Source organism: Oxyura jamaicensis, chromosome 11 (assembly GCF_011077185.1).
Source record: "Oxyura jamaicensis isolate SHBP4307 breed ruddy duck chromosome 11, BPBGC_Ojam_1.0, whole genome shotgun sequence".
NCBI classification, from domain to species: domain Eukaryota; kingdom Metazoa; phylum Chordata; class Aves; order Anseriformes; family Anatidae; genus Oxyura; species Oxyura jamaicensis.
In genome coordinates this window covers 2,042,931-2,068,833 of record NC_048903.1, presented here as the reverse complement: position 1 = coordinate 2,068,833, position 25,903 = coordinate 2,042,931, and the positions used below count along the sequence as shown (strand labels likewise).

The following is a 25,903-nucleotide window of genomic DNA, read 5'->3' as shown; positions in this document are numbered from 1 at the left end:
AGCGTACATCCCCCTTGCTTTCCAAATGTTGACAAGAATGTTTTGGAGGACGAGTGACTGACAGACAAACACCAGCCTCAAATACTCCGAATGCTCAGTTGCTAATAGCTTTATTCCTGTCTGCACCATAAGCAAAATAACCCCTGGAAGGGATAGGCCATATTTTTAGCCAACCTTAAACACAGCTTCTAAAAAACGGGTTTGTGCTCAGCTGTCTGTCTCACTCCTTGGACCGGCTTTCCCAAAACAGATATTTAGGGGAGTGCTTTCCATTTTGTAGGGATGCCTAAATAACCTCTTGGAGGTGAGTTTCCTGCGAACACCTGGCAGTGCTGCATAGGACACGGGAAGGCAGGAGACACTCGCCTAGAGCTTTGCATTACGTCTGTTCCCGTGCCTTGCACCAGCACCAGGAACCAAACAGGGTGAAATTCAGACCGCACCAAAAATAACGACGTGGTACAGACAGCCGGGACCTGTCCAACAGTCCCAGTCACCGCCAAATTCTGGTCTTGATTACTCCAATATATCTCGAAGGAGATAAAATTTAGAACAGCTTAGGGAAGATAAATAAGGATGTTTCAGCTCTGTGCTGGCCTCGGATGTGCGTGACCTTGCCTTCCTCCTCTCCTATTGGTCTCAGAACAAGCCAGATTAAGGGGTGATCTCTTCCAAACAGTCTTCAGTTTGTTAAGCTGGTAAACAACGGCAAGGCAGGAAACCATGGCAAGATGGATAAAGCTTAGAAATCCCGGCTGGGATTTCCCACCGATGTGCCTGTAGGGAGCGGGTGTCGTTAGCAGGGCTGCTGCCTTGTGCGGCGCTCCTCTCCCTCTTCTCTCTTCCAGCCCAGTGGCTCCGGTCCCAAACCACTCACCAAAACCACCGCAACCTCCAGACACAGCCTCCCTCTGCCTCCCCTTGCCTGGCACCCCTGCTGCCACTTTGTCACCCCACCAAGGTGACAGCGTCTCAGTTGCACCATGCCACCTTCCTGCAGCACTTGGTGTCAACACAGCCTTTGCTCAGGTGGAGCAGGAGGGGAGGCAGCGTGCTTGGCACGGGGTGGAGGCTCGCTGCCCTTTGAGGCTGGAAAGGGGCTGGGGATTTTCGGGGGTGAGGGGCTGAGTCGCTGCTCAGTTGGGATTTTTTCTCCCTGCTCCCGCACTGGCAGCGCAAACTAAAAATTCTTCAGCAAGGGCAGCATTAGAGGCTGCTGTGTTTGAAGTGCTGTCGGTTTGTAAGGGGTGACTCGTTTATGGCAAGGCAGCGCTGAAGCAGTTACGGCAATGCAAATGGAGAGGTGCACCTTTTACTGAGTACCTGCGAAGCTCGGCACAGGGCACAGCCACAAAACCAGAGGGATTACAGAAGTGGATGTTGCTGTGCCTTAACTTAGTAATGAGGGATGCCACCAAAAACGTGCAGGTAACTTCATAAACAGCACCACGTAAGACACGGCATAGAGTTTGTGTGCAGTGTGCTCATTCATGCCCCACGTTGTTTTTCCTGGCTTTCAATCTGAGATGATTTCCCTGAGGCGAGCTGGTCCTGCTCCCTGTGCTGGGCAGGATTCTCATTCACTGGGGCAGCAGGAAAGAAGAGCCTGACTCAGGAGACGTGGCTCCAAAATACTGGGGAGGAGCTGCAAGGGCTGAGAAATTCAGCAGCAGAATCAGTTCTGCTGAGACAGCCCACAAAAACCAGTGAGGTAAAATTCAGAAACAAATACCAAGGTGCTGCATTCAGGGAGAAGTTAGGCTGTCCCAGAGCTGCAGCTGTCCTCCGGGGGCATAAGTCAAGGTAAGGCAGGTTCTCATTTGGACAGGGACGCTCTGCACCAGCCAGGTATCCTGCAGGAAACAAACCCGGGGCTTTGGAGCCCCAGCTCCAGATCTAAGTGACTATAGCAAAGGAAATGCAAGCCACGGGAGCCGTGCAGTCCCTCCCTGTGAAATACCTTCTCCATGCAGGAGCAGAGCAGCATCCTTCTCCCCATGCTCTAAGATGCTTTGGTTGCACTTCCACTCTGGAGGAGGATGGCAAACTGCCTCGATTGGTTACACACAAACTGCTGGGAAAGGTTTTTCTTTCCAAACCGAGAGGCAGCTTTTCTGCTACACCAGCTTTTTCTGTTCCTTTGGCAGTTCCAGCTGTGTATGGAAAATCCAGACCAGCTGCAGACTCTCAGACATTGTTTTAGGACAGGACCTGTCAGGAGGAATGAGGCATCTGACGGCGACTTGCTGGTGCTGTGACCATCACATGTGCAGGAGAGGCTGTGTTTGCCTTTGTGCACTCTGCCTTTGTGTCTGCAAGAAGTGAGAGCCACAGCAGCGCTTCCCTTTGCTCAGCATCGCGTGCACCAATAACAGCACGGTCACATATTCCGAGCTTAGGGGCAGGGACTGTGATCTTCACGAAGGAAGAGGCCAAGCATGCTGGGGACAATGCTGCTACCCACAGAAGCAGAAAAGTGACAGTCCTCAGCAAGTTCCTCCTGCAATATTGTGTTTGGTTATCGTGGTTCCAGGTTTTGGTACGTTCCTGCCTCAGGGGAACCCGTCCTGTTCACAGCACTGCCCAGACCTTTAAAGAAAAGCAAGTCAGAAGATGGTGGGGCCAACTTCTCTGCTACAGCTCGGCTGACATCCGTGCTGCAGTCTTGCAGCCAAATTCTCGGCTGAAAGGACCAGATTTGGCAAATACACCGAACCAGGTCTTTACGCAGGTGAGAGTTAGCATGAGTCCTCTGAAGCCAAGCGATGGAAGTTTACCCTGTTGGAGAATTTTGCCACAGTGGATTTTTTACTTGCCACAGGATTTTCTCATTTCCCTGACCACTCTCTGGTCTTCACCCCCACTTTACATGTATTCCCCATCTGTTCTCTCCCCCTATTGTTTTCCCAAGTGTTTTCTAAGCCTGCTGCAAATCCAACAACGCTCAAGTTCTCGTTGAACTCCTGAACCCACCCTGTTCGAGAGGGTGCTAAATCAGGCAGGACAAGTCAAGCCAGCTCAAATTCTGATGGACAGCAACTGCGCTTTTGGAAAATAATCGACAAACATGCTGCATTTAGACAAAGCTCGTCTAAGGGAGAGAGCCCGCTCACATTCTGCGCCTCTGGTCTGCAGAGCGCCAGTGTTCAAGTAGGACATTTTAATAACATCCTTCATGGACAAGTGTTTTGCTTGGAACCCTTTTTTCCTCCCTCCACTCAGACAATTGTCAGTGAAGGGACTCGCCGGGAACAAAATGGAATTAAATCTATTCAGAAAATTAGAACGTTCTGCATTTCTTTCTTTCTGTGCTGGATTCATTACTAGCGGGGCTATAATCTGCGGTTTTTTGCCTGAAGCACACTCCCACTCTTACCTCTTAACAGCAGTGCTGCTATTCTCACAGATAAACAGGTCCTCCCTGAATGGGTTGTAGCTCTCAGCCAAAGGCAGCCTGATGACAAGGGAAAAACAAACAAATGCGTTCCCGGGGCCTGATCCGACTCCTAGGGAAGAGAAGGAAACCCTCGTGGATTTCAGTAGGGCTGAAATCCGGAGCGTTACGGGCCCTTTGCCTTGCAGCAACACATCCAGAAGAGCCCAGTCCTGGGTGATGGAGCGGAGCCTCCCGCTCCTCTCAGGCTCCTCCATTCTTTTTGGGACCCAGACTATCCTACAGCCTCTTTCTTGACGAAACCCAGAACGACAGACATTCATTATTTCAACACGTATCTATTCCAAGCTGGTTTCCTCCCGTCTGTTTAATTCTCATGGTCCCTGGGGGCATGATGGAGTTTTACCTGTTTGAGTTCTGGCTGCCAAGGCTGTGCCAATATCGCTATTTCTGCCCCCCTGTTACCTCGTGCCCTCAGCACATCTAGGTTTGTTTTGACTCAGACATGTTTGTTTTCCACGTGCCACCATCCCTTCTGCTGCAGCAGCTCTGCAGGGGGTTGGGAAACAATTCTGGGGCTGTGCATCAGGAGCCCTGGCTCGGAGGGTCCTGGCTGCCCCCGGGTACCCGTGCGACCACCACTAGTGCTGCTGCGTCTTTCCATCCTAACTGTTCTGACAGCTTGCTCCTGGTTATATCCCCCGCTCGGTTCTTGCATGCCTCTACAGCCCAGACCAGTGCTTTCGGTGACAGTAGGCTCACTGTTGCTTTGAGTGAGAGGACTTTTATCAGCCACCATTCCCGTAATTTACCAGGGTTTGGAGTGGTAATGAGGATTTGGGTATGCAAAGAAACCCTAATGTACTCAGGGAAATGAACTCAAGGGAGTGCAGTCCTGAGCCTTGGGCACTATGAGTATGAACAGTAGAGACAAAAGCCACACGGAGCCCTCCTGGGCTGGCAAACGCTATTTATCTTATTTGGTTAAATGACTGGGAACAGAGAGCTTTTCTTCCTTTTTGCTGCTGTGCCAGAAGGGAGCTGTGTCAGTGCACGGTGCTCGCCCGACTTGGGTGAGGAGCTCTCCTGGCTGGCCCGCCGCAGGAAGCCCAGGAACCACGGGCACGAGTCCATCGCTGCACCGCACAAACCAAAAGAACCCAAGGGCTCCTCTGGGCCTGATCGTGTCCAAAGAGCCACACATAAAACCAAGGGAGGAGTTCTCAAAGATTAATGTTCTTTTGGGATAAAAAAACACGAAACGCTTCCTTGCCAGGGACAGTTTCCAGCACCAAGCAGCAACTGTGGTCACGACTGATCCCGCAGAGGACGTGTGCCTGCTTGGTGTGCCCAGCAGCAGAGCTGCGTGTGCAAGGGGGGAGAAGCGTGTCGATCTGCGACCCGACGTCCTCGCCGTCACAGCATTTTTGGCTCTCGGTTAGCGCTCCCATCTATAATTTTGGAAGCCTCATTCTGCAGGGGGAAAAAATGCACCAGGCCTATTATTTCTGCTGGCAACGCTGGTCCTAAAAATAGCTGCTTGAATGACATTAAGGAAGCTGCATTTGAGTTCGTCAATAGATAAATTGTGAGTGGACAGCAGGAAGTATTTCTAATGATGAAATGTGTTGCACTGGATCACTGTTCCTGGAGAAGAGGTGAAAGCCTCACTGCCTGGGAGCTTTCAATGCAGGCTTTAGGAATAAAGAGAAAGGAACAGTCTAGCATCATGCCCTGATACTGGGAGCATTTGGGGATCAGTTTCAACACGTACCACCTCACCGAAGTCCCCGAGAGGCCAGGACGCCAGGGAAAGAGCAGCTGCCCCCCAGCCACACCTGGGATCCCTGGAGAACAGTTTTCCCAGGGGACCCCTCCGCGCTCCATCAATCTCCTTCCCATCCTCCCTATTCCCTTGCCCCTTTCTCAGGCTCTTGCTCAGACATCAGCAGGGAGCAGAGCACCAGGGACGAAAGTGGTGTGCAGCCCTCCAGCCTTTTCCCAGGGCCGTGGCCATCCTGCACGTGCAGGGAGCAGCCGGGCTTCCAGCCTGGGTGGCCGAGCAGCATTTTGCGTGAGTTATTGCATTTAACTCGATCGATTGATTGGTTAATGAGCCACTTGTTTGCCTTGGGTTACTCAGCAGTATTGCCTCTGCTTATAGATTAGGTGCTGCTTTTTATCACACATTTCCCCATATCCCGTCAGCTGTAAATCTGTTATATCGATATTAGTAATTTACAATCATCGCCGTTTAAAGGGGATGCCAGCAGCGCTATTAAACGCTAAATCGGAGCTCCCTTATCTGTTTCCAAAGCCCAGATATTCTAGGCGTTGTCTTTTCCTCCGCGCTGTGGCCCAGCAGCCCACCTCACCAGACCCTGTGGCCACACAGACTGTCAGGGGCTGGAAGGGACCCTGAGAGATTATCTGAAGATCACTGAAAGGTCATCGGGGATGGAGGTGAAGGAGGGACATGGGGCACCAAGACACATGCAGACACCACCTGCTAGGGCTCACGTCGAGCTGTGAGCAGACGAGGTGTTCTCTAATTGTTTGTGCTGCCCTCTCAAATGCAATAGAGGCTTCTGCAGCGTGCGTGGTCACCAGGAAGCGAGCGAAGACCTCCTCGTGCTCACCGCAGCCCCGTTTCCCCAGGCAGGGCAAAGAGCTCATGGAGAGCTCTCGTCCCTGTCCGAACCTGGTCCCTCATGCTGGGCGGCAGCCAGGGAGGAAGGGGAAGGTTTGTGCTGTCGGAAATCTCAAATGCTTTGAGGTCTCTGAAGTTTCCAGGATGCTTTCTGGAAATATAAAAACTTACCCATCAAAAAGTTGCATCATCCAAATGCCAGCAGCGCACTGACTACGTGGGTGGGAAGAGAGAGTCGGAGTAGTGTAAGCTAATTAAGCATCAGCCTCTGTGAATCCAATCAAAGCTCTCCAGAAGGCAGGAATGTTTTACACCAGGGATGGTTAAATAATGCTAGGGACGCGCTTAAACTCCGACTATCAGATGCGGAGTGAATATATTACGAGGCAGATTTACCGAGTGTAGCTGGACGCTTCGTAAGGAGGTTCAGGCACTTTGAGCTGCGATGCGTCCTGCTTGCAGGTGCACCCAGGGAAGACGTACAGGCATTTGTGGATGAAATCAGTAAGGACTTTTGCACTTAGAGATAAGGACGTGGGGGATGACAAGGATTGATGAGAGTGGGAGGAGGAACGTACTTGTTTTTGGAGATGTTTGTCACAGTGGTCACTTCCCAGCACGATGGCAAACCCATTTACCCGTGAATTTAAGCGTGGGGCCGCTCTCCATTACAGCTGTGTCCACCTAGAAAGCCGGTGGTAGCTTCCTGAGCCAGAACTGGTACATACACCCAGTAAGAGCTGCTTGTACCGTGGCATTTGCTGCTTCTGCCTGGGTCTGGCAGCCACCAAGCAGTGAAAGAGGGTGGAGGAAGAGGTGCCAAGCGGGCTCTCTGATGGCTGGCCCGAGGGGCTCGCTTCCCAGCAGTCTCCGGGTGATTTCTTGGTAGAGCAGAGCTCCTGGGACTCCCATTAACAGGACTGGGGCCTGGCGAGGAGAACTTAAGTGCCGGTCTGGCTCTGCACCAGGCTTTCAGATGCAGAAGTGTCTGGCCAGGGTACCCCAGTCACTCAATTCTCAATCCCTCTCCTCCGCTGGCAGGAGCTGCTGTGCCAGGAGCCTCACAGAGCTCTAGGAGCACACAGGGACCTGGATGAGGCTGATGTGGCCACCAAGGACACCACCGAGCTGCTCTGCTGCATGCCCGTGGCCAGTCCTCGGTCCACTGGTTGCACAGGAACCCTCCCAGGTAGAACCACGTCCTCCTGCCACCACCAAGAGTAGGAAGGAAGTTAGCTGGAGTCACAGGACTGTTCCTGGATATGGTCACAAAGCCCAGCTGCCTCCCGCAGAGCAGGGACACAAGCAACCCTCATCTTCCTCGAGGATGAGCACCCGCAGCACCCCAGGCAGGGCTGCACGTGCCCTGAAGAGCGATGTTCTCACAGCCATCCACCCCGGGGCACGCACCTCCGCCTGGCTGCGCTTCCTGCTCCACGATGGGGCAGCTGCAGCAGCCCAGGGAGAGGGGAGGAGGCAGAGGAGAGGGAGAGGAGGCTGGGGAGATGGAGAGGAGGCAGAAGAGAAAGAAAGGAGATAGAGGAGAGAATGAGGAGGCAGAAGGGAGGGAGAGGAGCCTCTGCACGCAGCAAGTCCCAAGAGCAGAGCCCTCAGTGCCAGGACATGCCGCAAGGCACCGAGGATGCCCAACGTCTTCCAATGCTTTCTCAAACCATAGTGGTTGGGATTCCTTGACTAAGGATGGGGAAACCTTGGGCAAAGGCTTGTTTCTCAGGGCTGTGTTTCCCTCTTGTTTCTCAGGGCTGTGGCAGGGGGGATGTAGAGCAGAGGCAGGGCCCCTCTCTGGGTGCGTGTGCAGAGTTGGACCGGTCCAGGACTTGTCCCCTGCTGGTGTTTTCTATGCCTCAGCTGCAGGTGAGAACTAAAAGGTTCATGTTGTTTGACTGAATACTTGCGGCAGGTGTCAGGGAAAGGCTGTGCATTTGTCTTCCCTTCAGATAACCTGTGCTCCAAGTACAAGTGTGGAAAGTTACGATGTAAATATATCCAAATGCATGTCATTAATTACGAGCGCAACATACCTCCTTCCTGCTGCAAAGCCTTATAACCGCATAGGTGGAATCCTAAAATGCCGAATCTGAGCCACGTTTCGGCTCAAACTCTTCAGCCTGGGAAGTGTCAGAGCATGGAGCAGACCGAGCAGTGGCTCTGCAGGACATGGCATTCCCCATGTCCTTATCTCTGCAGCAGAAACTGCATCCACGTTGCAAGAAAAACTGCCATTACGCAGATGAGATGTGGCTTTCTGCTGCCAGAGGCCAAATGGCCGTTCCTTTGCCCAGGACTTTTATCACATCTGCCCCATGTTCACTGTGAAATTTTCCAGCAGTGGCAGATCCATTGCAGCCTTTGGGGAGTTTCTGCCGGCAGTCAGCTCCTCTCCCTCGACACGTGATCCATGGGGTGTGCTGCTCGAGTGTCTCCCCAATGGCAAGGGAGCAGGCTGCAGAGCTGGGGACGCCGTCACTCGAGGAGCTGGGATCAGCAGAGGCTCACGTCAGCTCCACGGCACTCCTGGGGGCTCCTGGCAAGCGCAGCGCTCGGAGATGGAGCCCCTGAGCTGTAATCATGCCAGGGAGGAGGGACAGGGTGCAAGGCAGAAGCACTCCTGCCGGAATCGATTCCTTCTCAGCCCAGCATGTTAAAGCACCAAACGCACTGAAAAACAAAGATCTGCTACCAGAGCTGATCAAAGCCATCAGCCAGGGCTTCAGAAAGACAGTCGCTGCAAGGTTTGAGAGCCCAAAAAAGCAAAGCTGCTTTAAAGCACATTTTTATTTTAGCTTAGCGTTTTCATGGCAGCACATGATTCCTAATGAGCAGCAGCACGGCTACGACACACACAAATGTTTCAGCTCTGCAAGATCAGCCCTAGGCACGGGGGGAGTAGCTTTGAATCCCAGGGGATTTTGGTAGACTGGGGGGGCTTCGGAAAGCGGGGTTTGTTTCGTGGAGAACCACATATATCCTACCAGACCCGTCACAGATGGGCGGAGAGAATCGAGCACTGGTGAACTGCAGGCTCTGGGCAGCTGGGCAAAATATGCAACATGCTTTATTTTTGTTGTGGGATTTGGTGGTGTTACTTGATCGTGAGGATGGACTCCATGGGCAGATAAAGAGGCTGAATGCTTCTCCCGTTTCCTCCGTTGTCCGCAGGGTGTTTGGTTATGGAGACCAGAATCTGAAAAGGGTTTGAAAGGCAAAGTCACCTTCCAGCTATCAAAACACTTCAGATGAGGCAGATGGGAAACCAAAAATATTATTTAGGTTTGGGCAGTAAAACTGACATTGAACCCATTTGCCTCATTTTTCAGGCTCTGATGATAGTTAATGACAGCTTACAGAAGTTGTAAGTGATCTAAAAAGGCCATAAAAAGCTGCTTTGTGTCCTTGTTCGGGGGATGAATTTAACAAAACCATTACGGGGCTTTAAAACACTGTTTTGACTTTCTAGAACCAGCTGCGGGATGATCCAGCTGCGGTTGGATCCCCCGTGCATCTAAGAGAACATTTAAGAGGATTAATCCCAATAATTTTAATTCAACAAAATGACCTTATGTAACACGACCGAGGAATTAATGAGAATTCGCGCATGTGGGTCATCACCGGCCCGCTGGATTTTTTTCCCCGGGGGATCTCATTGGTCCCAGGCAGAGCGTGGACAAAGTAGATTGACAACGTAGCCCGTTGCATGGGACCAGAAAGCAACACTGCGAGCAGGAACCCTTCTTCCCTCGCTGCATTTTTATTTGGGAGCGCACCAAGAAGACGAGCGCGGCCGTCAGCCTCCACTGGTGCTATTTGAAACCCTCCTGGCCCCAAGGCGTTTTCCCCAGAAAAATGCAATCTCATCTAACGCACACGCTGCTGCAGGACTGTGTGCTGTCCAGCTGTCCTTTTTTAATCAAAAAAAAGCCTGAGCTAATGGTTTTTGACTGTGTTTCTTCGCTGTTCGTACTGAGCAGAGCAGGATGCATATTACAGCTAATTAGGTGCATGGAGGGTAGTCAGTATTTGATCTTGATATTAAAGGCCCCCGGAGAGGGCATGTTAGCAAAGTTACACAACTCCAAATTTCACTGAAACCAAACCGTGCCAGTGCCCTGACCTTACATAAATCCCAGGCCTGCTCCATGCTCGGGGCTGGGCGAGGAGAGCCTCGCCTGCATCCCTCCTTGCTGTTTTTCCTTCCCATTTGGGCAGGTTTTTAGTTTGGCTTTTGGCAGCATACAAAAGTGATTTCAGGCAGCAAGGAGGAGAGATTCATGCTTCTTCTATATTAGCGGTGGGGTGGATTTTCTCCTCTGACACATCCCAGCAGCACCCACCCGTCTGCGTGCTGCCAAGAAAGGGCTGAGGTCAGGTTCTGCCCTGGAGCGGCGCCGTGATGCTGGTCACGGTGCTGGGGACCTGTCCTCGGCGTGCACAAAGGAACCACCGCCAGCATCGTTTGCCTTTTGGAAATGGGGTAAATATGTTAAGGGGCAACACTGAATTACAGGAGGTCAAAAGAGATGCTCTAAATGTGGGGTAGGGTTCCACCATCGCTGCTGGGGTCTTCCCCTTGGTGTCTGCACCAAGAGTGCTATCAGTAGGGTGAATTGTGCAAGTATAGCCACGCTCTTTGCTGCCCCTGGGCACAATGAGGCTGGCTTGGTGTGGGTGCTGCTTGTTCCCCAGGGTGCTTCCTTTTCCTGGCTCTGTGTTGTTAAGTGCCAGAGGGCGGCCACGTTCCTCTCAGGTCTGGCAGGACCAGTCGTGCACCAGCTGGCCGTGCCCTGCCTGCTCGGCGTTGCCTTCTGGTGAAACAGCATAGTGGCGTCTTCCATTTATCATCAGCATTTTGTTGCTTTCGGGATGCAGTAGACTATTTACACTCTTATTTTGTATACACACTGTTAAAAATAGAGCATTTCTCTGCCCTGCCTCCTGCGAGGGAGTGGCAATACTGAAACAGCCTCATGGAGCAAGCAAAGGAAGGGTCGTTGGTGCATCCCAAAAGCATGGTGCAAAAAACACCACCCGGTGAAGGACACGTGGCAGGGAACTGAGAACACGGCCCAGGAACCCCCTCAAGGTATCCCAGAGCCAAAATGAAGCATTAATGCAGACCTCAGGAAATAATCCGACTAAGAGCTGCTTCAGAAAAGCCATAGGACCTCAGGGACGCAGCACCATGTTGGCAGGGCCCTTTAGTGTGCTTGTTTCTAGTTCTGGTCTGTATTAAACTGGGAATGAAGAGTATTCTGCATGTTTTGTACACCTGAAAACAAGCTGAAAGGAAAGGCTTTCCGGTAGATCAGGGTCTGGCCCCTACCTTCCTGGAAGCTAGCTCAACAGCAGTTCGTCTACAGGCAAAAGTAAGGTAGTAGCAACATCCAATCTGAGTGGGCACATGAGAGAGTTTCTTGCAACATCAACTTTAGGTTTTGGCCAGCAGTTAAGGTACAGAAGCACACGGCTAGCTTTAGGTAGACGTCGTGAAGGCATTAGAGTCACTTACACGCGTTGATATTGGACACAAATTTTGCCTTAAAGGAGCAAGAATGCTGCTGCCCGGTACAGGTCCATGAAGCTTTTGCGGTTCATCTGAAGGGATTAACTCAAACGTGTCCAGGGCCGTAGATTCTGGCAGCATATTTCAATCCCCTGATGGATTTGCTTATTTTTTAACAGGAACCAGCTGGTCAGTTACAATAACATTTTTGCGTGCAAGAAATACTTTGGTGGTAGGAATTCAGTTTTGAGTGACCCAAAGGTATTTCCTCCAAGAAGGAGATTTCCCCCAGCTGGGGTTCTGTCACGGGGCTCCATCTGTATTTCTTGGATGGGCGTTAAAAATCCAGGTTGAAAATGTTAAACTCTTTAAAATGAGCTCCGTCTGCGACTTCCAGGTCACCCTGACTAAGGAAGTTGTTTTTCTGTGCAAAAAGCAGGCATCTTAATCTCTGCCTCGGCGAATTTCTTGCAGGAATAGGATGTACGATGTGTCATTCAAGCACAGCCCAAGCAGAAGAAGTCAGAGAGTTTTGAGAGGTTTTCACCCTGTTGCGAAGGTCTGAACGGGGCTTTTGCAGCCTTCGAAACACAAGGTCATGGGCATCTGCGTTGATTTAGTTTAACATAATCCAGGAGTTTTTAATCGCATTTCAAGCTATTAAACGAGTGAGAACAAAATCACTGGAATTTAGCTTCAGAACTCTCCCATAAACAAACTTTTTAGCCTCGCATCGAGCTAAAAATAATTTTAAAAAATAACTGATTACGTCTGGCAGAAAATTTTCCAGCAAAATTTGATCAGCCGCTTCCCATCCCTGCATATTTAAGCAAGGTTTTTTGCATGCTTATTTCTTCCTGTTTGCAAGCAAAGCCCACAGAGGTTTTGGAGTTTTTCCTTGCAGGATCTCAGGGTGCATTTGCAAGCTCCCCTGGGCTGCTGAGGATGTAGAGGACAATCCCGAGCCACCCAGGCTGCGGCTGAGCTGCGGTGCTCAGCGTCTTCCCTCCCTGCACCCGCAGCTTCCCAAAGCCCTGGGAGGAGAAATTCATCTCCGTCCAAAAGCTGTGCAGCGGCCTTCAAGTCCCTTAATTTGTTAAGATGAAGGTGAGGAGCAAGGACTGCTTTTACAGGAACCGGGCCGTTCATTTGCGAGGTGTTTGCTCGCAGTACGCTTCTGGTGTAATCATCTCCTGGCGCTGGCGTGCCCAGTTGTATTCAAGCAAATCACTGTGGTTTCAGAGATGTGCATTGATACGGAAAAACTTCATTCGGCTGGAAACATCTTGCTGATTGAAAGTAAATCATCTTAGGTAGAACGGGAACAGTATGGGATTTATTGTCTCTGCTAGGTAATTGGAAGTCTCCACGTACGTCTTTCACAGCGCTGCCGACAGCTCGAAGCCACACAAGGTTCCCTGAATTTGGGAAACATTTCAGAGGCTTTGGCTGGAGGCTTTGGAGCAGTAAGAAAGTCCAGGAGGTGAGCGGGGCTGTGTCAGACCGGAGGAGCTGCCTGCATGCAAAGCTACGTAAAGGATGGAGCATGCTGAAGAACGGGGAGCAGAGGTGTTGGCAGCAGCTCCGCTGCTGATGGCTGATCACTTCTCCTTGAGGGTGAGCACTGGAAATGAGACAGGAAAAAGGCAGGCATGGTGCTTGTCTTCAAATGTAGAGGGAGAAAAGAGGAGTAAAAGAGATACAGACGAGTCGACTTCTAGAAGTTTTCAAAGCAGCTGAACTATCAAACAGTTTGTAAGCACCTAGGAGATACAAAGGGAGATGGGGGACATCCAGCTTGGCTTGTTCAAAAAACGAGGCATGTTAAGTTAATCTCATTTCCTTCCTTGGAAGGAACAGTTGATGCCATGTCTACATTCTGGGAAGGGTCCCGCCTGACTTTCATGAAGTGACCTGGAGGAACAGCCTAGATAAAGCTGCCCCACATCTGACATAAAAACGGGTGGGTAGCACTGCTCCCTCCTGGAGTACAGGGTAGCAGCGGTTTGGGGGCAGAGCAGAGGAGCCAGGGGTCTGGCAGGGAGGTTTCGGGGACAGACAGACAAGTATTCTCCCAGGACTGACCTGGGTAAGCTGGGATCAGCCCGAAGGTTGAGACCCAGCCCTACTGAGTTGGAGCCATGGTGTGTTTCGCTCAGAAAACCATTTCCCGAGGGCCGGGGCACTGCGTGGCAGTGGGGACATGCGACGGAGTGATCCGGGGCTTTGCTTTTTTAATACGCTCAATTTTTAAGCGAAAGGCTGGAGGCACGTAAGTGCTTTGTTGAATGGAAGCCAAAGCGAGCTGCTACGCAGAATGCAACCTCTGTTTCCAAGTATTTCATTTATTTTGTAATTAAGCAATAATCACCGAGGCACTGGGCACTTCTTCAGGATTAATGACTTGCTGGGGGATGGCAGAAGGATCTGCTCTGCAGCAGAGCCCTTTTCCTCAGCAAATACCTGTCTGTTAACGCCACCCTGAAACGAACATGACAATGGAAGACGCAAGCACACGGGCTTTGTGTTGGAGGCTGATGGGCAGGAAGCAGGCATTAATAGGTACAGTAGGCAATCGGCTTGTTTCAGTTGTCTCGCGCCATCCCATTCAGAGCACGGCATTTCATTAATCACTCGCTGAATGAAATGGCTTTTTAATTGCTCAGAATCGCTTTAAAAAATTACAGCATTGTGTCCCCCCCCCTCCGCAACCCCCGGGATCCTCTTAAATCCCTTTTCTTCCTCTGTGCTGGGAAGAACCAGCTCCAGCGGGGCAGAGTATGGATTTCAGACAGAAAGAAATACAAGCCCTTTGGAAATCAGGACTCAACTTTTTAGTGCTGAAAACCCTCTGTTCCCATGAGTGTGCAAGTTGCTTAAGGACTAGCCCACCCTGCCTGAATCTTTAAAGGCTCCCCAGCCTTGACACGCTGCTCGCTTCTATTCGTTCCTACACGCTTTGCATTTCTAATGGCCACAGCTGACTGTGGGATCCGAAACCCACTGCTGCTTGTGTCCTGGGGCTGTTCCCCTAGCAGCGTACCTCCCAGGCGGTGCTGGAGCTTTAGAGGTAACGTCGTGAGGGTCTGTCCCCATAACATGAAGCACAGCAGCCGTCCTGCAGGCACATCCCAACGGGGTGAGTGGCAGCAGGAACATTCCCAAAGAACCACGGAAGGGGCTGCCAGAAGGGTTCAGCGAGCAGCTCAGCAAGGCGAGCAAGAAGGGAAACGTTTTGCTGAAAGCATATAGGACAATAAACCAGTTCACAGTGTCCTAGCAGCCTTTGGAACAGCACTAGTCAGTGGGGATTTGCTCGCTCAAATCTTAGGTAATGTGCTAACGGCGTGATTGATTAATCCGTAGGTACTTCCTACAGCAAAACTTCAATACTGGCATCTGCAGCGCTGCTTTCAGTCGCGGTGGCTGCCTTCCCAGAGAAATTTCACAGAAGAACAATCGGTTTTTTTTTTCCTCCGTGTTCTTTTATGCCCCGTTTAAAAGCAACGCTTTTATGTCCGTGCTCTGAAGGATGTCAACGTGCTGCCCTGTCAGCAGGATGTTAGCTGAGGGACGCCGGAGCCGTTCTCCATCGCTTAACTCTACCTCTACGTGGCAGGGGGCTCACTGCTTTGGAGGGTTTGGAAACGCCGAGGTTTTGCACTTAGAGATGAAAGTGTTGGGCAACAACTTCATGGCACGGGGATGGTGATGTTTTAAAGGAGGGCAGAGCTCACCTCTTCCTGCTTAGCCCTGTTTTTGTGTTATGCCTCCCTAGCTGATGCCTGCTGGTGACAGGCCGAACCCAAACCAGCCCAAGGTTTTCCTTGTGCCCCTTCCACCAGCGCAGCAGAACAGCTGGACGTCTCCCCTGCATCCTCCTGCAGCCCTTACACTGCTCCTTATGCCTGTTCCTCTTCTCACCCCTTTCATATTCCTCTGTTCCCTTCTCTTCGTTGCCCAGACCAGCATTCAGTGCCCCTGCCCCCAAATCCCGCCCCAAACCGAGGAGCTAAAAGGAATGAATTATTTCAGGAGATGCTGTTGCTAACCACCCTCCTGCCTCCCGCAGGACCCCTGCTCCGCGGGGTCTGTGGCTGCCGTGTCGCTAGCTGGGGGAACTGGTGCTGTACAGGCTGAATTCAGGTTCCTGTGCTTTATGCCAGCTATAACTCTTCAGGTTTGACTGCAACTTCTGGCAAAATGCATTTCCCAGCAGTTCAGCAGCTTGTCTGGGTAACATTAAATGATCCGTGCGATGCGGTGCTGACAGCCGGCTCTGCAGCCCCGCTCCTTCCCCGTTACCCAGACGTGAGCACTGGGTGCACACCAGACACAAGCCACAAAGCAGGAGTCATGCTGCTGTCCGTACGTCTTCTTAAAAATCCAGACTAGCTCTAAATGGGGTCTCTGCCCAGATACTCAGATCAGCAGCTTAAAAGTGCCCTGCACTGTTAATTTGAGCTGCCCCGTCGTGGCCCGCCTCTGCGTGTAGCCGTATTTCTGCAGGACTCAAGGTGTGTTGGAGCGAGCCCTCCCAGGAGGCCGGTGTTCAGCGTTGTGCTGGGGAGGGCAGAGGGTCAGCCGCTTGCCTTAAAACACCTTCCCGTGAGCTTCGCGTCGTGGGAAGTGGAGCTGTGCCTTGGTCAGCGTGTTTGTGTCAGCCTGCTCTGGGTGTAGCCATCCAGCAGTAACACGAGGCTGGCAGCCGGCCCCGTTCTCCGCTGCCACCCTGGCGCTGTATCCATTGCGAGCTCACATACGATCCCTGCTAGACCTCCCTCTCCCGGGGGGAGATGCCAGCGTTGGTCAGGACCTTGGTTTGTGATGCAGCAAAAAAAAAAAAAGAAAAGAAAAAATGAAAAAAAAAAAAAAAAGTCCTATTATGGACAGGCTGCTTGGTTTTATCAGTGGCAAATCTGTTACCAGATCTTATCTGTTGTCCAGTGAGACCTGAGGCTGAGCAAGGAAGGAGTGCATTTGGGCTAAGCGGATCATCTTCTCTGCTAGTATTTAAGAGACGGGATCATAACTTATGTCTTCACTGGGAAGAATTGTTGTCAAACTCAGTTAGCTCCGGGAACGCGAGCTGTTCTCTGCACACACCCTGCCGTAGCTCTCGAGTTACTGAGAGATGGAGAAATCACAGGGACCAGTCTCCTGCCCAGCCTGTCGCAGCGCTCTGCGATGAAACGCAGGGATGGGGTTTTGTGTCCTGTTACAGGCCTCCGAAGAGGATCTGGGCTGGGAGGAGCACTGTGATGCTGGCCCCCGGGCACAGGGCCATGGCAGGGTCTCACTCCTTCAGATATTGCCTTTTGCAAGCAGCCCAGAAACTCCCAGCACGGCTTGGGAAGGATGTGTGAAGGGCTGTAAGCACTTGGTGTGCTACACAGCTAAATCTCTTCCTTTATCCATGCCTGTGTCCGTGTGCATACAGGGGATTTCAGCTCGCATTCCTTTTGTAGGCACCCCAGGAGTTACTATGAAAAGGACCAGCCAGGACTTAAGGTTTTCTGTCACCTTTAAGATCTGATCTGGTGGTCATCGCAAGCAGTGAGCGTATTTCCGTAGACCTGGACAGGAAAGATAAGCTGGGACTGGAAACCTCCTCCTGGGGACCAGCACAGATGCGAACAGGGGGCTGCCCAGGCTCTAAGTCAGGATGCGGCGCTGACTGCACGACTCCACACCAGACCTCAACAGAGAGCAGAAGGGATGGGCTCAGGTGCCCTCGTGGTGAACAAGCAGAGAGGTTTAAAAAGAAGTGCTGCCTAAATTAACTGGATCAGGCTGGCAGATGTGCTCTTCAAAGGAGCACAGCTCTGTTTGCAATGTTTCCCCCACTGAAATGCCATTCTCAACAGGTTTTTGTCCTTTGCTTTTTCTTCAGGATCATCCACGAGGATGGCTTCTCTGGAGAAGACGTGAAGCAGTACAAGCCAGTGGTCTACAGCAACACTATACAGTCACTGGCAGCTATTGTGCGTGCCATGGATACCTTGGGCATCGAGTATGGAGATAAGGAACGACGGGTGAGTTACAGTCACCACTGCTTGTGTACAGGCTGCAGAGTGCCTGGATGCTCCAGAGCACAAACAGGATGTGTTAGCATGATCTGAATGTCTTGGAGGGAAAAGGAGGGAGGGGGAAAGATTCACATGGCTGGTTTTTTGCCTATTGCATGCGGTTTGTGTATCAAATAGGTGCATAGGTGCAATTGCACGTGACATACCTGCTAAGTTAGGAAGCGTGGCCCTGGGGCCCTCTATGTCACAACAGCCACAATCTCTCCTGCCCTGGCACTGGCCAGGCCACCTAAAAATAATTCTGTTCATCTCGGGACAGCCTAGGGAGAGGTACTGACAGGCCAGGGGAAACACTGAGATGCGTCCTACCTACTGCGCGTGTGCTGGATACTGAGCTGCAAGAAGTGATGTCTCAGGGAGAAGTCTTGCTGTTCGTCAGATCCCTTCCACCGGCCTGTTAATGGAAGAAGGCTTTTAGGATGAACTGCACTTTTGCAGGGGCTTGACTGGCTTTTACTCACGTCCCCCCATTCAAGCGTGCCCAAGCAGCAGTTTCGCTTGCAAACAGGAAGGTGTATTGATCCAGTGAGGTTATTACAGACAGGGTCTTGGGTAGCAGCGTTGGTGTGTTTCTGCCTGAATAACAATTTGATGGCTGGCAGTCTTCTCAGGCCACACACCTAAGCTAGCCTGTCCTTCTGCAGTTGCTCCTCTGTTGTTACTTTAACCAGCTCTCTATTTTTAAACCATGGCTCCTTTGCCAGGTGACTCTGCCATCCTCTGTCTTTCCTTTTTGCCTTTGTGGATCAAAGCAAGCCCACATGAAGAAACACAGAGCCCTAGGGAAGTCAAGACCACTATTTTTGCAGAAAGTAAAACTACTTGGTTTCACTGGAAATAAAATAATTTCAGATGAAAGACCTGGTAGAGGCAAAGTCCTGTGTGCCACTGAGTTTATCATAACTATTTTTAGGTAGCTATCAAATGACAGATGTATTACATACCCCAAACTCCTTATCTAAGGGTTGATAATAAAAGCATTCAGTGGAAAGGATGCCAAAATCCTGCTGTGGTGTTACTGTATAAAGAGGTACTTTATTTCTCCCAGTCGCAAAGGGGCATTTGGATTTCTTTGCATCTAGGGATTTTTCCCACAGGAACTCTAAATCCTGGAGACTTTTCCATCCCAAATGTAGTGATGATACAATAATGGAGTTCTTGTGAGCTTGCCGAGAACTAATGCTGATGGCTTTCAAACTGACTACATTAATCTGTTGATTACTCAGTGACTCAGCTCTCAGCAAGGCAACGTATCTTGTCTCAGCTAAAAACCTATGTCCAGGAAAACAGAAACAAATCATTCTCCATGTCTGATAAACAGTCTGTGGCAGACAGCTTTAAATTGTAAATTTTCTTTTCTTTTTGTAATGCCTGCAGCCCTAATTCTAAGGAGGGAAACTCAGCATTGCTTCAGTGTCAGGCCTGGCAAAGCAGGGGGCATGGAGGGGGAGAGCTGTTATCAGGGCTGCCAGGAACGAGAGATGGAGTTCTGGGCTGCATGAAATGTCACGTCCATTCATATTCCTACGGAAAAGTTGCCAAATGTTCCTAGGATCATACGGGAACTCAGGCTAGAGAGGACCTCAGGAGGCATCTGGCCCAAGCTCCTGAGCAGGCAAGGTAAGCTCTGAGGTCAACCCAAGGTTGCTCAGGGCTTTATCCAGTCGGGTCTGAAATCCCCCAAGAACGGAGACTGCACAGCCTCTTTGGGCAGCCTGCGCCACCGTTTCAGTGTCCCCATGATGTTTCGCCATATATCAGGCACGAACCACTTGTGTTTCAACTTAAGCTTTATGGCAGTACAGATCTTCAGATCTTCACTATCAACCCCCAGCAGCCCGGGAGGGGGTGACTCAGAATGTCTTTTCCCTTCGTAGACTTAACACTCCTTCATCCAGCAGCAGATGGAAGGGAAAGAAACCAAGAAATGGCCTCTCGGGCTGTAGGCTTCCACTTGCTCCTTTCTCTTAGTCAACCTCCGCAGAAAGTTGCTGGTATTAGTAGGAAATACTATTTATTTTAATCTTGCAAAGAAAGGCATGGCTTCTGCTCCCCTGCTTTTGTTATTAATACACAGCTGCTATAAACAGAGGCCATTAACCAGGCGATTTGTTGAGTATTATGCTACACAGCTCATCCCTGTTCAAGCAGAGCTTTTCTATTTTAAAAGTCATTCCTGGCCAAGGGGTTCCAACGCAAATCTTTTTGTGGGGGATTTTCCCTGCTCATCACTTAAGCCCCCAGGAGAACGGGCTTCAGCAGAGGGGAGCTGGAGCTGGGCTGCTCCAACCCCTGTTCAGCAGTAGGGAAGGAGGGGACATGGCCCCGGGACAGGTTTTCTCCAGGCCCTGTTTGGCTGTTACAGCTTTACCCCCCCAGACTTCATGGGAGATGCATCTCCTCCTTTATTCCTTCACAATGGCACGCTGACAATGTTCGGAGCGAGGGAAAAAACCACCTCACCCTCTTCTATGTAATAAGTGTGAGTTGGACGATTTGTGCTTTTGTCATTGAGGTAAAATAACCAAATCCTCTCTCACTCATCTCCTTTTTCTGGTGCCCTTAATTATGCCTCCAGTATTTAGTCTAATGGAAGTGAAAGGCTGGGGGAAGAGTCCAGGCTAAATCTCTTTGCTTCTGTCAGTCAAAAGGCGATCAAGATAGGAAATATGAGCTAGAAAGACAAAATGAATCACAAAAAGCAGACACTCCAGGTCTCGCTGACCTGCTCTGCCAATAAGGACCTGTCCCCAGGTTAGGGACAAAACAGTCTGCGTGTAGGATTTCACTTTTATACGTGGTCCTTGCTCCGGGAACAGGCTTTCTTTCAGCCCTTCTGTCTGTCTGGTGAAAGGTTCACGGGCTGCAGGCAGCTCCCGGGCCCTCGTTCCTTACCCTGTGCGGGCAGATGGAGCACATCCTGCCATCACACGTCACGTTGCCACTGGTGCACAGCCCACAGGGTCCATCTGAAACTCCACAAAAGCTGTGTCAGTGCAGTGCCACAAACCTTGCCACATGCCACGAGCAGACGGGGTGGAAGGAGCAGTCCCTGAGGAGACAGGGCCTGCGGGAGGCCTGGAGGTGTCCCTCAGCTTCTGGGTCATCGGCACCCCGTCCTGCCGCCCTGCCTAGCACAGAGCAAATGAATCCACAAAGCCTACAAAACCAGCTGCAGAGGGTGTTGATATTAGCATAAGCCAGACAGAAATAGGCTGAAATCATTCTGTAATTACTCAACAGAGAATCCCAGTGTCAGTCGCAGGGATCAGATACAAACACCTGAGGTGGTGGCAGGTTCACAGGCCCGGGGTTTGGGAGGTGGCAGGAAATGGCCTTAAAATTGATTTTTTTTCCCAGTGGGAGTCTGGAAATGTCTCTGCTTTAGCTATGAAAGGAAAAACTACAAAGCGGCTGAAGTGTTAAAAATTTTCTACGGGGATTTTTTTTTTCAGGCTTTGTAGCAAAATGTGTCTGCGGCGGCCTTATGTTTTATACAACGTCTAACTCCTGTGCTGTGGAGCTAAAGAGAGACATATAGGTGTGACATTTTAAAATACCAGTTAGTAATGTAAAAAAATAAAGAAGTGGTTCATTTTTAATCTGTTTAAAGCAATCAAACAACCCAGCTGAGCTGGCTGTCACAGGGGGCCATGCGTGCTGGAGCTGCCCCCAGCCTGCGCCCAGACAGCCGGTGTCAGCGATGGGAATGTAACCGAAGTGTTAATTGTGCCTGGTCGTCAGCGTTCGCCTCGATGTCCAGCAGCAGCTGAAGCCTGCTTGCTTGTTGCATGCCCTACAGCATGCAGAGCTCGTTCCTGCGGTGCTGGGTTTGATGGGCTCACCGCTGGAACAGCACCAGGCAAATGCTTCAGCCTGTCCTTCACCAACGCCTAAAGATCTGTCGGGTTCCTCCATTAAGGCCAAAGCCAGCTTTCTCGCTCGCCCCCTCTTTGTCCCTCCACGAGGTGCATTTTAGCTACCGTCATTCACGTTTTTGAGCAGCGGGGACAAATAAAAGGCAGGGCACTTCTCGAGAGTGGGAAAAATGAAACGAAAAGGAAAGCACTTGTTATTTTTGCAGCCTGCCTTGTTGCCGGGGAGATGGTTGGCTCATTCAAGGCAGGCTTGTTGTTGTTGGCTGAGGTGGCCCATGTATTGGGAATCAGTACTGCAAAACGAGGGTGGGGAGAAAGAAAGAGAGCACAAAGCCCAGTGCAAGCTCTGCTGGAGGCTCTGTAGCCAGAAGCTCTGTCTTCCATATCCCTCTGATGTATTTTCCTCCTTCGCCCCCTACCAGTCCCTTGAGCCCCTGAAAATACAAAATCTTGCCGTAGTAAATGACCACAGTAAAATCATAGCAGAGTATCTAGACAGTTTATGACAGCCCTTTGCACCAAAAGAGCCTGAAGCCGTCTATTTCCATGGCTTCCCTCTGCCTCTTACGGGGTCAGACCCACTCATCACTGCTGGAGCCCAGCCGTACCAGCAGAGACACGTGGCTGGACCTGGGAGACCTTGCTTTGCTTTGCTTCACTTCACTTTGCTTTGCTTCTCTTTGCTTTGCTTCACTTTGCTTTGCTTCGCTTTGCATCGCTTTGCTTTACTTCGCTTTGCTTTGCTGCAGCAGCACGGCTTGGCTCTGCGCTGCTGCCAGGCTGAGTCGTGGCCATCCAGTCATGATCCGTGGTGCTCTTCGTAGAGCAAGAAGGATCGCCCCAGAACCGTGTCTGTTTCCCTGTAGTCATGCTACGAATAGAGAGCATTTAGAGTGGAGACAAAATAAGCTTGTACCATGGCTACAAACACATCCCGGGTCGCTCTCGCAGACAGAGTTTGGCCTAGAAGAGCCCTCCAATTAAATAAGCAGGTTGCAGAGGTGGAGGTTGCCAAGTCTTTGTGTAGAGTTTACTTAGGCTAAGTTTGTCAGTCTGCCCTCCGTTCCAACCTGGGTAATTACAGTAGAAAACTGGCAATTCATTCATGGCTGAAATGTGACCTTAGGGCTGGCAGCGCCCGCCTTGCTCCTATTTATAGGGCGGCAGTTCTAGCAATAAACGAGAGTCAGAACCCCGCTCTGCCACTGACAGGGGGAGAAATCCCGAGTTTGTGAGGGAGGGTGGTGAGACCAGCTCTGAGGAGAAGGGGAGGGATGGGGACTCGAGCTGAAATAGCCTGGAAGCTGTAATGGCAGAGCAAACAGCCAGGTGCTCGGGGCAAGCAAGAAACTGCTACCCCCAGCAGCAGTATCAACCAAGCTCCCTGCCCCTACAAGATGATCACCACCAGAGCCCTAGAAACCAAAACTGCCTTTCCCCTTTGCTTCCCCAGCGTGGCCCAGCATGCGTATTTTTAGTTAAAATTCCTCAAGAGTGAAAAAAGGCCTTGTGAAATGGAGCCGGCAGGAGGCAGGGGGTGTGGGCGGCAGTCGCGTAGCGAGTTGGAAACGTGCATGGCGGGGAAGGCGCCGCCTTGCTGAGCGCTCGCTGCGAGGGTTTGGGGCCTGCTTCGGGATAATATCTGTGGTGTTGTCACGGCAACGTGCTCATCCTCACGCAAAAGTAAACACCGGGTCTTTTTGGAGTCTCCCTGAAGCCGTGGGCTGGCGCAGTGGTGGTGAATGGGCAGCAGTCGGGGGACGGGACGTGGTAGGTGTTCACCCCTTCTGCCAATCCCTCTGCACTTGGAAACCTGTTCCTAAGAAACACATTTCTAGGGGGAAAAAAAGTGTTTTGATCCACTTCAGCATCCTGTCTAAGTGAGGCAGATGAGAAGAATTGATGCAATCACACCTCAAAATGCCATTCAGATCTGTTTCTTTGGTGAGCGCTTGGCATCAGCCAGGCACTGCACACTGCTGACACTTCCTCCCATGCTGCATTCCAATCTCAGCTTAGCTTTGTGGCTCATACTATCAAACCAGTGACCAGAACAGATGCCATCAATTAAAATTAGCCTTTTAATTTTCTTTTGAAGAAAAACAGGGAAAGAGACGTCTCAGGGGATCGCTGATAAGAAAGAGACCACAGTTGTCTAACTCCAACGCCATCCTCTAGATTGCATCTAATCACATCTTTCACCACCTAGAGAGGGTTTTAAAGGAGAGGGTGCCCGAGTCTTCCCAGGGATATACAGTGAGACAGTGAGAGGACAAGGCAGTGGTCAGAGATGCCAGGAAAGGGAATTCCAGCCGGACACAGGCTTGGACATGTAGTACTTCCCCTCTTCGGTCCATGCCATCAGCTCTCGAAGGGCCACCCAGCCCTTTGGGAATTAAAATGTGGAGGGCTAAGAGTGGCCTGAGGACATTTGTGTGGGAGAATAAAAATAAGAAATCCCCAAAAGGTGTTTTCTAAATTGTAAGTATTGCCTTCTTCTTCAGCTAGCCAGCAGGAGAAAACAATCAGGTGGAGTCGCCCGGTGTTGTTTGGTCCCTGGCTGGTGCAAACACGAAGTCTTCAGGTGCAAGCCCATGGAGCTGTTTCATTTCTGGTGCTTCTGCTTTCAGCTGCCATTTTAGGCTTGATTTCTGGGTAGTGAAGAACACCAATGCTCTGTTGGGTGTAATTGAGAAGGAGCCCTGTGCCCCCAGTGCTGTACAGCATCCCCGTCCCCCTGTGGAAACGCCGAGCCCATGCTGTAGGGAGGCTGCTTGTTCCCGTTCCTTGCCTGCAGGCTCTCTCTTTTCACCAAGAGGGTGATGTATTTTTCCCCCACGAGCTTTGTGTGTTTGATAGGGCTTTTTTGGATGATGCAGGGAGTATTTTTAGTTTGAAAAGAAGGGGAAAAAAAAAACCTGTTCCCTTGGAAGGAGGGCTGCCAGCCTTCGCTTGTGAGATTTGTTATTCAAATGCAGCCGCAGTTAATGCTGCCACTGAGGTTATGTGGCAGGGAAGCACTCGTCACACCGGAGAGGCTGCAGGAGCCGCGGGACTGTGACACAGGCGTTGGGTTTAAGGGGCGGCGTGGCGCTGCCTTCTGTTTCCACAGGGTGCTGGTTGGAGATGGCTCCTCCGAGAGCCCCTGGAGGGGGTCACGATGGGGCGACACAAAAGAGGAGTCATTCAGAAAGATGGGGCAGAAAAGCACAACTGAAGTGGAGGCCCCAGGAGGGTGAAAATGTCCTCGCTGCCTGCCAGGGGGCTTCCTCGCAGCTCCTGGGCTCTGCCTCCAGGAGCCTCCAAGAGGGGCTGGAGGGGGCTGAGGTTACGGCAGGGAGAGGTCTGTGGGAGCTGTGCGCGCCATTCAGGGCTCTGAAGCTGCTACAAGTGGAAGCATTTCCTGTGCGATTCCTCAAGTTGGGTCAAGTGGTGTCTTCAGGGCATTGTTTTGTGGTGGGGAAAGGGAAAGAAGGCAGGGAGAAGGCAGAGTGTGGCTGGACTACAAGCAGGCGGAGCAGAGGCCAGCGAGCAGATGCTGCCCTTCTCCCGCGGCAAGGTTGAGACATGTTGAAGCTGCACTGCCAGGTCTGCCTCCACACCCCTCGGCTCTGCAGAGGCCTCTGCACTTGGCAGCAGAAGTGCAGAAGCTGTGCAGCCTCTGTATGGCTTTTTGGAGCACAGCCCATCGAGGCTGGGTGAGACCACGGCACCAGCAGCTGCCACCTGGAGGATGGCACAGCCTGGCCAGGCTGCATTTCACGGTAACCTTGCCCTGGTGGGCGCCTGGTGTCAGTGAGCGCCGTGAGATGCTGTTTGTCCTTCTCTAGAGCCTTTCTGTCCATAAAGGGACTGAAAGACCTGCGCACCAGAACAAAAAATACAGGTAGCTATTTTGTGTACTGCAGAGCTGAGGCACCGAGGTTTAACATGCACCACGGCAGCAGCTTTGGAGATGCTGTATGTGTTTCTGACCCTACGGGTGATGAGGCACTCGCTCAAATCCTTCCAGAATGCCACCCCCGTGTTTGTGACTGTAGTTCAGGCTGCATCTGGCCATGGCCTCTGCGTGCCCCATGCAGGCAGGGTGCTCTCTTCAGGTGTGTTTGCAAGTCACTTCTCCCAGCAGCAACCTCAGATAACTACAAACTACTCAGCACATTTCCAATACACGTCAGTTATTAAGTGGATTTATTTCCATCTCTTCTGGGAAGTGTTGGGAAGCGCTGCTGAGTCACGCTGCTTACTCACCGGTTTTAGAGCACCATTTAAAATATTTGTTTTCCAAATGCTTTCTATGATGTTCCTATTATTTGAATGTCTCCAGATGTAAAATGAAAACATTTATGCAGGGCATCCCTGGCCTTTAAG

General features: G+C 51.2%; 1 protein-coding gene across 2 annotated transcripts in view; it reads left to right on the top strand.

Moving 5' to 3' along the window:
* GNAO1 (G protein subunit alpha o1) overlaps nucleotides 1–25,903 on the top strand; it is a 134,929-nt gene that overhangs the window by 25,403 nt on the left and 83,623 nt on the right. For both annotated transcript variants that reach the window (XM_035336429.1, XM_035336430.1), the window contains exon 3: nucleotides 17,459–17,600. In XM_035336429.1, coding sequence (XP_035192320.1) covers nucleotides 17,459–17,600 — 142 coding nt within the window. The remainder of the gene's footprint in view (nucleotides 1–17,458; nucleotides 17,601–25,903) is intronic.